This window comes from Myodes glareolus, chromosome 10 (genome assembly GCF_982192425.1).
Source record: "Myodes glareolus chromosome 10, mMyoGla1.1, whole genome shotgun sequence".
Classification (NCBI taxonomy): Eukaryota; Metazoa; Chordata; class Mammalia; order Rodentia; family Cricetidae; genus Myodes; species Myodes glareolus.
In genome coordinates, this window is record NC_142035.1 from 47269232 (window position 1) to 47282608 (window position 13377).

Here is a 13377-nt window from a genome sequence, read left to right on the forward strand (position 1 = left end):
TCTAAGACAGATTCTCACTACGCAGCCTCAGCTGGCCTAGAAATCACACTGTAGACCAGCCTGTCTTGGAATTCAGAGATCTGCCTACCTCTGCCACCTGAGTGCTGGGTTTAAAGGTATGGTTCTCCATGCCCAGCTTCAAAACCAAGCCGCCTTACTAAAGTAAATAATGCCTTACTCATGCAAACAACTCTAATTAAGTGCAGTGGGCCATAAACAACACAATTTTTTAAAAAAAGATATGAGGTAGGTGGGGAATTTGGGGAGAAAAGGGAGGAGTTCGGAGGAAGACAAGGTGAAACGTTAGATTTAAAGTGAGGTGTTTAGTGACAAGTTGACAAGGAATAAGCTTGAGATGGGCAATAAAAATTGTTAGCATAGCTGGAGTAGGAAGCCTTAGTGAGGCACACCTTTAGCCACGTCTATGAGGGCATTTCCAGAGGGGTAATTAAGAAAAGACTCGTCTTGAGCATGGGCTACACCATCCTACAGACTGAAATGTCAGTTGAATCAGTCTTCATCTGTTTCCTGGCATATCCAGATGTAAATGAGCAGCTCCACTCTACCAAAGTTCCTCCTTCCTACCACGACAGACTATACCCTCAATCTGTGAGCCAACACAAATAAACTTCGCTCCTAAGTTACTGTTGTCAGGTATTTGGTCAAGGCAAAGAGAAGGTAACTAACTAAAAAGAGGGCTTGGCACAAAGAAGCAAATTATATGCAAGGTAGTGACAGATAAAAACAATTCAGCTTCAGCTATGAACTAAGAAAGCAGAATCTTAGGGCAGTTTAAACGTCTACCTGAAATTCCACCCCCAAATTCAGTAAAGTAGTCCAATCATCAATGCTAAAGATGTTCAAAATGGGTACACCCCTGTGCAAAACTCTTAGGCAATCTCAATCAGGATCCCTAAGTACAATCATAATGTAGGATACCACAACAGTCACTCCCAAGTCAGCCCTGTATCATGAATAAAAGAGCCAAAGAACAAGTTCATACTTCAAAATACTTACCCCAGTCACCACTTTCAAGAAACCAAATGCCCAGCTCTATTTGAATAATTATGACAAAATAAAAACCTAATCAACTATATACCTATGACCTAGGGAGGTAGCGTAGTCAGTAGAGTGCCTGCCATGCAAGTGTGAGGTGCTGAGTTGAATTCCCCAGAATCCACCTAAGAAAGCAGGGGCAGTGGCAAGTTTATAATCCCAGCACTTGTAAGGCAGAGACAGTCAAATCCCAGGGATTCACTGGCCAGCAACCCTAACCTAATCAAGTTTCAATCAGTGAGAGACCTTGTCTCAAAAAATAAGGAGACCCAGGCATGATGGAGCACACCTTTAATCCCAGCACTAGGGAGACAGAGACAGCCAGACCTCTAAGAGTTTGAGACCAGCTGATCTTGATAGCCAGTTTGAAAAAAAAAAAAAAATCAAAAAACAAGATGGACAGAACCGGAGAACACCTTGGGCTGTCATCTGACCTTCACAATTGCACAAACACACACATGCACTTACACATACACAATTCAGCCACAAACCATATATTTCAGGTTAAAAATATAATGTATGCACATCAATTCAAAAATTTTTAAAATACTTAAGCACAGGTAAGAGAACATGCGATAAAGGGTAAAATAATGTTACTCAAATGAAGTACTTTTTAAAATCTGGTATATGGTTTCTTCTAAATTAAAATTTAGGCAAATCCTTTGGGCCTTGAAGTCTCGTTTTAAGGTACATGTCTATATTATTTAAAGAACAATTTAAACCAAAGTGTGTAAATAGGGACAAGCCATAAAGCTGCACCAACTGGATTCTAGATCTCTGTCCCTGAGGGCAGCCCATTCTTGGTTCTTTCATAGCCCTGTACAATGCTGCTTGACCTGAATGCTACAAGGCAGCACTGTAAAGAAGCTGAAAGCACGAAGACAGCTCTGCTGAGATGAGGGGACCAAGGTGGGCTTCCTCTGACCGCTCAGTCTTCTCCCAGCTTCAGTGGCTTCCTGTGAATTCCTTTCCACACCTCAACAGCACCCAAAAACACAGCATCTAGATTCAGCATTGTTACCCATCATTCACCCCACTCCCCAGTTAACTCTGGCTTCCTTCCTGACCCCCTTCTACTTTCTCCTCAAAAGAAGCCATTCACCTCCAGCAGCAGCAATGTTTATCTTCAGGAAAAGAAAAAGTGTGTGTATGGGGAGGAGAAAGTTCATCCTCAAGAATAAAGCTCATATTTAAAGTCTACCCCCATGTAACTACATTTGGGCACTACTGTAAGAAGACAGACACTGTGTAAGGCCAAGGTGGGACCCATTTAGGGAAGTCATCATTTCCCCTTAGAGAAAAGAACAATCTCATGTCCCCTTACTTCATTAAGGGCACACATTCTTGCTATGGAGCCAATGTTGTTGGTGATGGTGATCAATGTAGCTCTGGCGAGGTCCTCCTTACTGGCAGCTTCTCTCTTCTCCTTGCTCATCATGTTTCCAAAACTGAGGTGGAGGGAAAAATACACCATTGGTGAAACAAAGGCAATACAGTCCAAGAGAACTTCAAAGTTACTTTACTATGATAAAACAACTTTACAATAAGCATTTCATTTTTTATTACAGAATGATAGAAGCATCCACTGAAGAGAGCTCAGCTTCAAACAAAAGTTCACAAAGCACTCTAAATGAGCAGGTAACTTGCCCTGTCTTCTACTAAAATCAACTTTGGTACCAGATAGTTCCCTATCCAAGTAGCATCCTACAGATCCACTGGGAGGCAACACTGCCTGATCTGCCACCAGGGCTCCAGAAAGACATTTCTCATCAGCAGGGCATCCCTATGTGCAACTGTTCCACTCAGATGGGTCACAGTCACATCTAATACAGAAAACTCATTTTATCAGCATAGAGTACAAAACAGCTGAACTCCACAGTGTGCTACTAAAGTACCTGGCTGTTCTAGAAGTTAAATAAAAGACTTCCAAATTTATTGATCAGCAAAAGTGCTGCATTAGTAATTATGACCCAAATCCAAGAATAAGAATAAGGAAACAATCAAGACCAGTGATCAAATGCTGCAAACAAAACAGAATCTACAGCATTACTCAGTGCCTATTACTCAGAAAATACCTGCACACGAATGCCTTTTCTATTATTAGAAACCAAGTGCTCTGCTGTGCATGGTAACTTGCACCTTTAAAACCAGCATTTAGAAAGCAGAGGCAAGTAGATCTCTAAGAGTCCAAGGCCAGTCAGGACTACATAGTGAGACCTTATTACCTCAAAAACAACACACATGTACTTTAATACAAAAAAAAACAAAATTACATCCCCAAGGGGGCTAGAAAATGGCTCAGTGGTTAGGAGCACTGGCTGTTCTTCCAGAGAACCCCTTCAATCCCTAGAACCCACATGTCAGTTATAACCAAGTATAGGTCTAAAATTTCAATCCCAGGGTATCTGATGCCCTCTTCTGGCCTCTGTGGGCACCTGGCACACCCATGGTGTACAGACATACCTCAGGCAAAATATTCATACACATAAAAGTAGTTTTTTAAAAAATTACAACAAACAAAATAAAATTAAAGACAGCTCCCAAGCTGAGCAAGGTAGCACAGGCCAACATCTCAGCACGTGAGAGATCAAGGGAGACCTGAGCTACACAGTGAAATCCTGTCTCAAAAACAGAAAGAGGAAGCATAAGCAGACTCCATTTTTGACAGAATTGCAGAGAACTAAGTAGAAATATACTTAACAAAAAAATATAATGCTTGTGTACTAAAAATCTTTTGCAGCTGGAAGACAAAAAAACATGTAAGTAAATGGAAAGAAGCCCACCTTCCTAAACCAAAGACTTGACGGTGTTAAGTTGGTAATATTCAGGTCTACAGAGATAGTGGCTAAGAGCACTTGTTCTTACAAAGACCCAGGTTAGATTCCAAGCACCCATACAGAGGTTCAACGGTTCATATTTCCAGACTGATATCCTCTTCTGACCTCCACGGCCATCAAACAGACACTGGGTTCACATATATACATCCAAGGGAAACACATATAAAATTTAAAAATAATAATTATAAATAAAAGTTGGCGATACTCCTTGAGCTGGTCAATAGATTTAACATAGTCCCTATCAAAATCCCAGCTGTCTTCTTTATAGACATTGCCAAGTTAATCTTACAGTTCATACAGAAAGTCAAGAAATTCAAAATAATCTTGGAAAGGAAGAACAAGTTAGAGGGCTATATCCTGTATGTTTACTACTTCCCCCTTAGTACCAGACTGTAGTAAACAAGGGAACGTCATACTGTTCTAAAGACAAATACACAGAACAGAAGAAAAGTAAGAATCCAGAAATAAAGTCAAACATCTAGAGTCAACTACTATGACAAAGGGCTCCAAAGAACAGGGAAAGAACAGTCTTCAGAGATAAAGTGAAAAACACCATGCAAAAGAGACTATGGAGCTCTATTATGTTCCATACAGAAAAGCTAACATAGAATGGGTCTTAGACATAAATGTCAAAGCCCAATCTATAAAACTCTTAGAAGTTAATCTTCACATCCTGGATGAGGCAAATGTCACTAAAAGCACAAGAGATAAACACATAAGAGCCTTCACCAAAATTGCAAGCTTCTGGCGGGGTTTGATAGCACTTACCTATAACTCCAGCAATCAAGGGGCAAAGGTAGAAGGAGAAACAAAAACCTGAGGCCAGCAAGAACCACACATTGAAACCCAGTCTCAAAAAGACCAAATAAGGCTACAGGTGTAGTCTCGATTGCTTGCCTAGCACATATGGAACCATACACATGATTTCTAGCACTAAATAATCTGGATGTATTGACACAAACATGTAATCTTAGTACTCAGAAGGTAGAGACAAAAATTCAGAACATAACAAGCTCAAGGCCAGTCTGAGATACAGGAGACCTTGCCCCCCTTACCTTACCCCACAAATTATAAATTTATGTACTGTAAATATCATCAAGAAATTGAAAAGAAAAAAAAGGGGAGAGGAGGGTATATCAATTATGTGTATCATGCATATATAATATATACATTATATATATAAAAGAACTTTTATCAACAACATGTAAAGAATTCTTTACGCTCGGTTAGGCAGTAATAGCAAGGCAGAGGCAAACAGATCTCTATGAGTCTGAGGTCAGCCCTGGGGCTTGGGGGGGGTGGGGAGGATAGGAGAGAGGAAGGAAGGAAGGCAGGCAGGCAGGCAGGCAGGAATTAAATGTCCATACAAAGACAAATACACAGGTCTTCAGCACTATTAATGACAAAAAAAATGGGAATACCTAATGTTATTAACTAATAAATACATAAGATATGGTATATTCACATAACAGATCACTCAACAATAAAAAGAATTATATAAACATTGCACTAAGTGACATGAAGCTGCTCATGACAGATCAGACTATATGATACCATATATATAAAATGTTCAGAGCAATGCAGAGACAGAAAAAAAGCAGTCTTGGGAAGGGTGGAAGGGTAAAATGAAAAAGTGACAGCTAAGGACTGCAAGGTTTCTTTCTAGAATGATAAAAATGTTCTGAAATTGAATTATAGAAATAGCTACAAAATTCTTTAAAAATACAACAAACCACTAAATTACACATTTAAAAAAAAAAGACAAGTGCTTGTGTATACCAGACTAGCCTCCAATTCACTATGAAGCAGAGAATGATCTGAACTCCTGATCCTCCTGCCTCCATCCCAGAGCTGAGACTATAGGTATATACCATACCCAGTTTATATAGTGCTGGGATCATATACACTAGTACAGGGCTTCTTCATATTAGTACATACTTTACTAACTGAACTACATCCTCAGCCCCAAATTAAATACTTTAAACAGATAACTTTATAAATTATATTTCAATGAAACTGCTTAACTTTATAAATTATATTTCAATGAAACTGCTTAAAATAAAACATATATCTAACAGGATTTTACTCCTATGTTTCTTATTATGTACATACTCCCTTACCTTGAAGCTACAGCCCAGCCTGGCAATCCAAACCTTTCATAATCTCCTCCATAAATGTCTCGAACTAATTTGTCCACTTTGGTGCTATCCCCACGAGACGCCATCTCAAGAGCTTCTTCAAAAGTGCTACAGCCAGTAAGAAGACAGCAGAGACCAAAGAAAGTTCCTCCTCCAAGACTATGATTAAAAGCAAACAATGTAGTATTTTTAAAACACAGGAAAAGGATGTTAAGACTTATGAACCCCAAAACAACATTCATTATCAGTCTACTCTTGCCCCAGTTAAATCATGCATAATACCAGTAAGTTTTCAAGAAGATAAATACAAGTGCCTCATAAACACAAAATGCATAGAGCCCATTTCCCTGTATATGTTCCCAGTGCAGTCTACTCTTGCCAAGGATGAAAAGCCTCAGACACACATAAGTAAGGCCAACATACCCAGCATCATACTGGCACCTACTTTCTGTCTTCAAGTGCAGAATGACCTCTGAAGTCATTCCAGTTCCTGTCACTAAACCACAAGATCCCTCTATTGAAACCTTTCTTCCCCAAACTACTCTCATTTGTTGGCTAATACTTATTAGGTAAAGTTAATCAAATCCTCAGTTCTTTTTCCTCAAATAACCCTTGAACATTAACCAAAACATTCATTCTCTTCTTTTATCTAATTCTCCCTTTTCAAATCATTTTTTCTAGTTATCAGTACCTCAACTTTTAGATCCATACTGCCTTAGTTTTCTATTGCTGTGATAAGACACCATGACCAAGACAACCTATATAGAAAAGAGTTTATTTGGGGCATACAGTTTCAGTGTTAGAGTTCATGGCTATCATGGCAGAGAGCATGACAGTAGGCAGGCATGGCACTGGAGCACTAGCTGAAAGCTCACATCTTGAGACACAACTATGAAACAGAGAAAGCTAAGAATGCCTAGCTTTTGAAATCTTCAAGTCCACCCTCAGTAACACATCTCCTCCAACAAGGCCACACTTCCTAATCCTTCTCAAACATTTCCATCAACGGGAAGCAAATATTAAAACATGAGTCTATGGGGAGCCATCCTCAATCAAACTATCATACACACCATCCCATGAATATCAATATCCCTTATCCTATGGTCATCCCCTGGTCACCTTATACCAACCTGTGGTATAAGTGCATGTATGCACATGTTAAAGCATGTACGCATGTATATGTACAAAATCTAGAGGTTTCAAAGGAAGGACTTTTTCTTGCCTTCTCTTCCAAAAGTCTACCTGGTTAACTTCAGCTACTTTATATATGCACACCATAAACTTGGATGCATCGAGTCTTGTTGAGTCAACACTTAATGAAACAACAATAAAACCTAAGCAAAAGAGATTAAAAGAGCTCATGATATCAGAATGTTTAAAAAGAAGCAATGTTTCCTTGCACAGTTTCAAAAATTTTAATCTTTCACAAAATTTTAATGGGTGCTGTAAGTATGGTTCTGTGATACTTGAGAACTCAGTAAACCTATATCAAGTATAAGCAATGATTTATATGAAAGATTTACCTGGTGCCTGTGACCCTCCTATAATTATCTTTGGAATACACTGCTAGGATGCTAACACCTGAGCCAATGTTCACCAGAAGCAGAGGGTATGGATTTTTCAAATCAAATGGTAACTTCTGACATTTTTCAGAATCAGCAGGATTTTCAAAATAATAGCACTGTGACCGTCCATTGAATCCAACTGAGTCAATGTACAAAATTCCTTTTATTAAGCAATCCAATTCATCCAATTTGTGAAGTTGAAGGTCACCTATCTGTAATAAAAAAAGAAAGTAATCAGATTTTCTAATAAGCCAACAATTTTTTAAATATGGTTTTCTGAACCAAAGTCTCACTGTAACCTAAGCTGGTCCCAAATCCTCTTGCCCCCACTTGCTAAATGCTAGGACTACAGGTATGAGCCACCACCTCTGGCAACCAACAGAAAAATTTTAAATTTCACTTAAAAAGACATCTGTACACTGAAGGAACCATAAAAGCATGCCTGCCCATGGATGTGTGGCATTTATATGTGCTTGTAGAGCAGATCTGGGGGAAGGAAACAGGAGGATGGACTGCCAAGACAAACTCTGGTTCCCACAGACCCAAAGAGTTTCCATCCAAACCACTGCAACTGTGGGGCTGTGTGCCAAGTCACAGGTGACCAGCAGAACATAGAACCACTGCTGAAAGAGACAGTGAAATAGATGTAGTTGAGGCCATGGCTTATCCATTTAGTTTGATGTTGGCTATTGGCTTGCTGTATATTGCCTTTATTGTGTTTAGGAATGATCCTTGTATCCCTGCTATCTCCAAGACCTTTATCATGAAGAAATGTTGTATTTTGTCGATGGCCTTTTCAGCATCTAATGAGATGATCATGTGGGGGTTTTTGGGGTTTTTTTCCCCCCAGTTTGTTTATACTGTGGATTACACTGACAAATTTTCGTATGTTAACTCATCCCTGCCTCTGGGATAAAGCCGATTTAATCATGGTCAATGATTTTTCTGATGTGTTCTTGGATTCGGTTTACCAGTATTTTATTGAGTATTTCTGTATCAATGTCTAAGATGCCTATTCTTAAGATACATAGTCCAGGCCGGGTAGTGGTGGTTCACACCTTTAATCCCAGCACTTGGAAGGCAGAGGTAGGTGGATTTCTGTGAGTCTGAGGCCAGCCTGGTTTACAAAGCGAGTTCCATAACAGCAAGGGCTTTTTCATAGAGAAACCCTGTCTTGAAAAACAAATAAAAACAAAAACCAACAAAAAAATTAACAAACAGGATACGTAGTCCAGTCTGCACTCTTCCCTTGAATCCTCACACAACTGAGGCTCTGTTCATGGCCTGAATGATTTTCAAATGTTTGTTGCTATGGGGCCTCTACAGCATCTTGGAAACAGAAATCTTTTTCCACCTACCTAACAGTTATGACCCAGAGTTCACTGGGAGACTCTCACAAAGGAGCACTTGCTACTCCACTCCTTACCTGAATTTATAGATAGAAAAGAAACCACTGAAAACCAGTAAACAAGAAAAATCAAGGGAAGTGTATAAAACCTGCCAGACATGGTGGCACACACACCTTTAATCCCAGCACTTGGGAGGCAGATGCAGGCGGATCTCTCTGAGTTAAAGGCCAGCCTGGCCTACAGAACAAGCTCCAGGACAGACTCCAAAGCTACACAGAGAAACCTTGAAACAAAAAAATAACAAAAAAGAGTATAAAATCTTATTAGCTAGTGAATGTCATTTCTGCTAGGATTACAACAGCCAGCTGGGGGATGGGGGAGAAAATCAGAAAAGAGCAAGGCCATAAAGTATGTAGTGACACATAGGGGGAAAGAGTGAGACATAAAAACAATATAAACTCAAGTTCCCTGGAAAAGCCAGGTACATGTTGGCAAGTCTGCATACCGACTAACTGGTTAGTTCTTAACTGTTCTTTAGTACTCTTAATAGACATCACCAATTCTTATACTTAACATCCTTTTAGACTATCAGCTAAAATCTTTGGAATGTATTAGTAGACCACTAGCTTAAATTTAAGAAAGTTATTAGACAACATCTAAAATAGCACCTGCCAACCTGACATCTTCACCATTATTTTTTGAAAGGCACTGCCTATGGCTTCCTTTTGCTATGTAACCTCTCCCACAAAAAAAAAAAAAAGTCACTCATGCTGTTCAGAGCAGTCCAAATTTGTGTTGCCAAGACTGGCTACTTGTATTTGGTTCAGAATAAACTTAATTCCTATGAAGCAAGAGCTATGCTTTGTGTTGACAGAGACAAAGGGAAAAACTCCTTCTGTCAAACATTCTCATTTGGTAGCATGAAAAGAGGTTAGTGAAGACATTTTAACTCTGTACACACTGCCTCTGAAAGCTAGGGTATTGAACAATTCATTTGTTAGTACTCACACCTTCACCACGTTGACCCTCAAAAGATCTAGCCTCAAGACCTTGCAGTAGTCACAAAAGGAAAACAAAACCTAATGCTCAGTGCTCTCCAGCCCACACAGTCTTTTTATGTGGGTTCTAAAGAATGAACTCAGGTCCTCCAAACACTTTACTAACTGATCCATCTCCCTAGTCCAGGACTAAATTTTTCATTTTTTTAAAACCCCTTAATAAAATGTAATGATAGTATTCCTCATAGACTCTTATTGTGCTTATCCCATAGTCAAAAGTTTTCATACTAAAGGAATGGTAAAATGCTATGCTGATATATGTCAACATATTTTAACCAGTTAAGAAGCATACTACCCAACAAGCGCCAGAAGATCAACTACTGACTATCACTAGTTTATATGATGTTCATTTCCCTCAAGAATATTCAAGCTCCATTATAAATGGAAGTGATTCTACCACTTGTAATTGGCATCATTTTAAACAATCAAATTTTCATAAATTGTATATAAGCTAAAAAAATGCATACTGTGCGAAAATCCTGCTCAAATTTGTATGATCCGCCTCCAGTGGCACAAAAGACAGTGTGGAGACTCGAGAAGTTTTTATCTTTGCCCATTTGAATAAAAGCAGGCATGTCATGAGTGGGAAAGCGTATAAAGTGCAGATTGCCTTTGCGTCCACACAGAGTCAGGTCCTTCAGCTCAAGGTGCACGTCCCGAATCCCTGTGGATCCATAAGCCACATTGGAGGTCAGGTACTTGCGAATGCTTTTCAGACTCTCCACTTCCTCCTTTTCTTCTTCAGCAGTGATGTCTTTAGGTTCGAAATAAACCAGCTTTACTAGGGTTCCACCAATATCCAAGCCAAACCATGGAAAAACTAAATGGGAAAGGAAAAAAAATGTCAAAATACCTTTTTCTAAAAACAAAAGTTTGTATTTACTTGACTAGCAACTTATTCCATAGGCTATGGTTTCTAAGGAATAAAATTCTAAACTAAAAGGTTTGGGAAAAAGAAATGTGAATCAAAAATATCAAAGTATTAGGACAAACTAATATTTCTGTATGCCCAAACTATACTGTGAATACTTAAAAGCTAACAAGTTTCAACCCTGAAAAACAAAGACTGAAACAAAATCTTCAGCCTTCCTAAACTTCAAAGGAAGGAGCACTGAGACTACAGAGCTCGGAAAGGCCCGGCCTGACCTAAGACTCTCCAGGGTCAGTTCCTCTCAGTGCTATTCTGGGCTAGTCGTACAGCTTAGGGATAGAGAACTTAATCTACTATATATACATCAGGCCCTAGGTTCATTCTCTGGGAAGCCAAAAAAAGAAAAAATGGAAAAGCTTAAAAATAAAAGGTTTCAATGGCCTTTAAGTCCAAGCTATCTGTTGCCAAAACACACTTTAAAATTAAATAGAGGGCGGAGAGTCATTTGGTGGCTCACAACCATATTTAACTACAGTTCCAGGGGATATGATATTCTGGCCTCCATAGGTTTCAGGCTGAACACAGATGTGCCTTCCCAACCCTAAATCTAGAAATGACTAATGAAGGCTTAAGTTTATTAACATTCTCCCCTAAAATAACTCTGGAACACACACAAAACTCTAGTCAGTGTCTGTTCTGAACCAACAGGAATGCTAATAGAGCTCTGGAAACAGCTGTGACGGTGGCAAGCACACAGGGGTGCTCTACCCAAGCAGCAGACGGAGTGGCTGCCAAGGATGACACAGGGACAAGTTCAAGCAGTCATGTTGATACGGGATATGGTCAGGAAACAGACTTGGAGCAACTCGACAGGCCACCAAGAGTACTTCTCACCCTCACAAAGGCAAACAATCTCTTCCCTGAGTCAGGATGGCATCCACTTGGCTGCTGCCACACCAAGGAATGACAGCCTCCACCCATCTCCCCACTATACCCCATCCCAGGAGACAATAAACAGAATCTACAGACATTTACAGATCAACAACAATTCTCACCAAAGGATGAATCACCAAAAGGGAACAAGTGCCACAAAAATGAGAAAGTATCCGAAGAAAGAGTTGCAGGAATAATGAATAGTAAATGTCTTCAGACACATAATATGATCTCATCTGTGAAAAATTAGAAACTAAAAACTGCCAAAACTACAAGAATTAATGCATGATTTTCAAAAGCAAACAGAATCAGATACTTATAAGTTTGTGTAAAAGTGATGAATAGGAGCTGGAGAGATGGCTCAGAGGAAAAGAACATATACTGCTCTTGCAAAGGACCAGAGTTCCGTTCCCAGCACTCCTATCAGGTGGCTCATAACTACATGTAACTCAGCTCCAGGAGATCCAGCACTCTCCTGGCCTCCTCTGGCATCTATTCTCACATGCACATATTGACACACAAACACACATATACACAATTTTAAAATAAATCTTTTAAAAAAAATAGACGAATAGAGTTTGTTCCTAATCAGGGGGGAGTGCTTTCAACACTTGCCCTTGCAAAAAGAAAGCATAAATTTATCTATGAAACTCAAAAACAAGCCGAGTGAAGGAAGTCTTCCAGAAAAGGCTACAGTCTCGAGAAAATACAAACTGGTCACTTCCACAGCGAGGAGAGAGCGCCAACTGTATGATCACACTGCTAAAAGGAGTAAGGACTTCAGAGGTACAGGTCAGCGGTATGAGAATCACAGAGCTATATACTCTAAGCCATACAAATACACTTAGCAGTAAAATGGGAGTACAGGCACACTAAGTAGAAGACAAAACTAAGAAACCCTCTCAGCTTGTCTCTCAAGTACAAAAAAGTATCGGAAATACAGGTAGAATTCAAAGCCCAAAGCCTTATCTTTTACAAGCTCTAGAAATTTCTCAGGACAGAGTGGAAACACTTGGGAAGACTTAAAAAAAAAAAATCCTACTGGAGTCAGATATGGTACTTTTTCCCAGCACAGGCAGATAGATCTCTGTGAGTTCTAAGCCACCTAGTGCTCCAGTGAGACCTTGTCTCAAAAAAATAAAGAAGTTGGGGGTTGGGGGGTGCACCCTTTAATCCCAGCATTTGGGAGGCAGAGGTAAAAGTGTATTTCTCTGTGAGTTTGAGGTCAGCCTGATCCATACAGTCCCAGTAGAGTCAAGGCTAAAAGAGAAACTCTGTCTTAAAAAATGAAAATAAAATAAGTAAAGAAATATTTTTTAAATATTTATTTAACTTTATTTTATGTGCATTTGGTATGAAGGTGTCAGATTCCCTGGAACTGGAGTTACAGACAGTTGTGAGCTATCATGTAGTTGCTTGGAATTGAATCTGAGTCCTCTGGGAAAGCAGCCCGTGCTCCAAACAGCTGAGCCATCTGTCCAACCCCAAGCAAAGAAATCTTACTGAAATTTCAGAAAACCGTAAGAACCAAAGTTCCTAGGAATAGACATAAATTATACAAAGGTAAGCA

General features: G+C 39.5%; 1 protein-coding gene across 7 annotated transcripts in view; it reads right to left on the reverse strand.

Moving 5' to 3' along the window:
• Pank2 (pantothenate kinase 2) overlaps positions 1 to 13377 on the reverse strand; it is a 31027-nt gene that overhangs the window by 5606 nt on the left and 12044 nt on the right. For 6 of the 7 annotated variants that reach the window (XM_087911187.1, XM_048459593.3, XM_085696304.2 and 3 more), the window contains 4 exons: positions 10471 to 10823; positions 7555 to 7808; positions 6014 to 6190; positions 2381 to 2504 (listed from right to left, as the gene is read on the reverse strand). In XM_087911187.1, the coding sequence (XP_087767313.1) occupies positions 2381 to 2504; positions 6014 to 6190; positions 7555 to 7808; positions 10471 to 10823 (908 nt within the window). The remainder of the gene's footprint in view (positions 1 to 2380; positions 2505 to 6013; positions 6191 to 7554; positions 7809 to 10470; positions 10824 to 13377) is intronic. The other variant, XM_085696302.2, reaches the window with a different exon arrangement.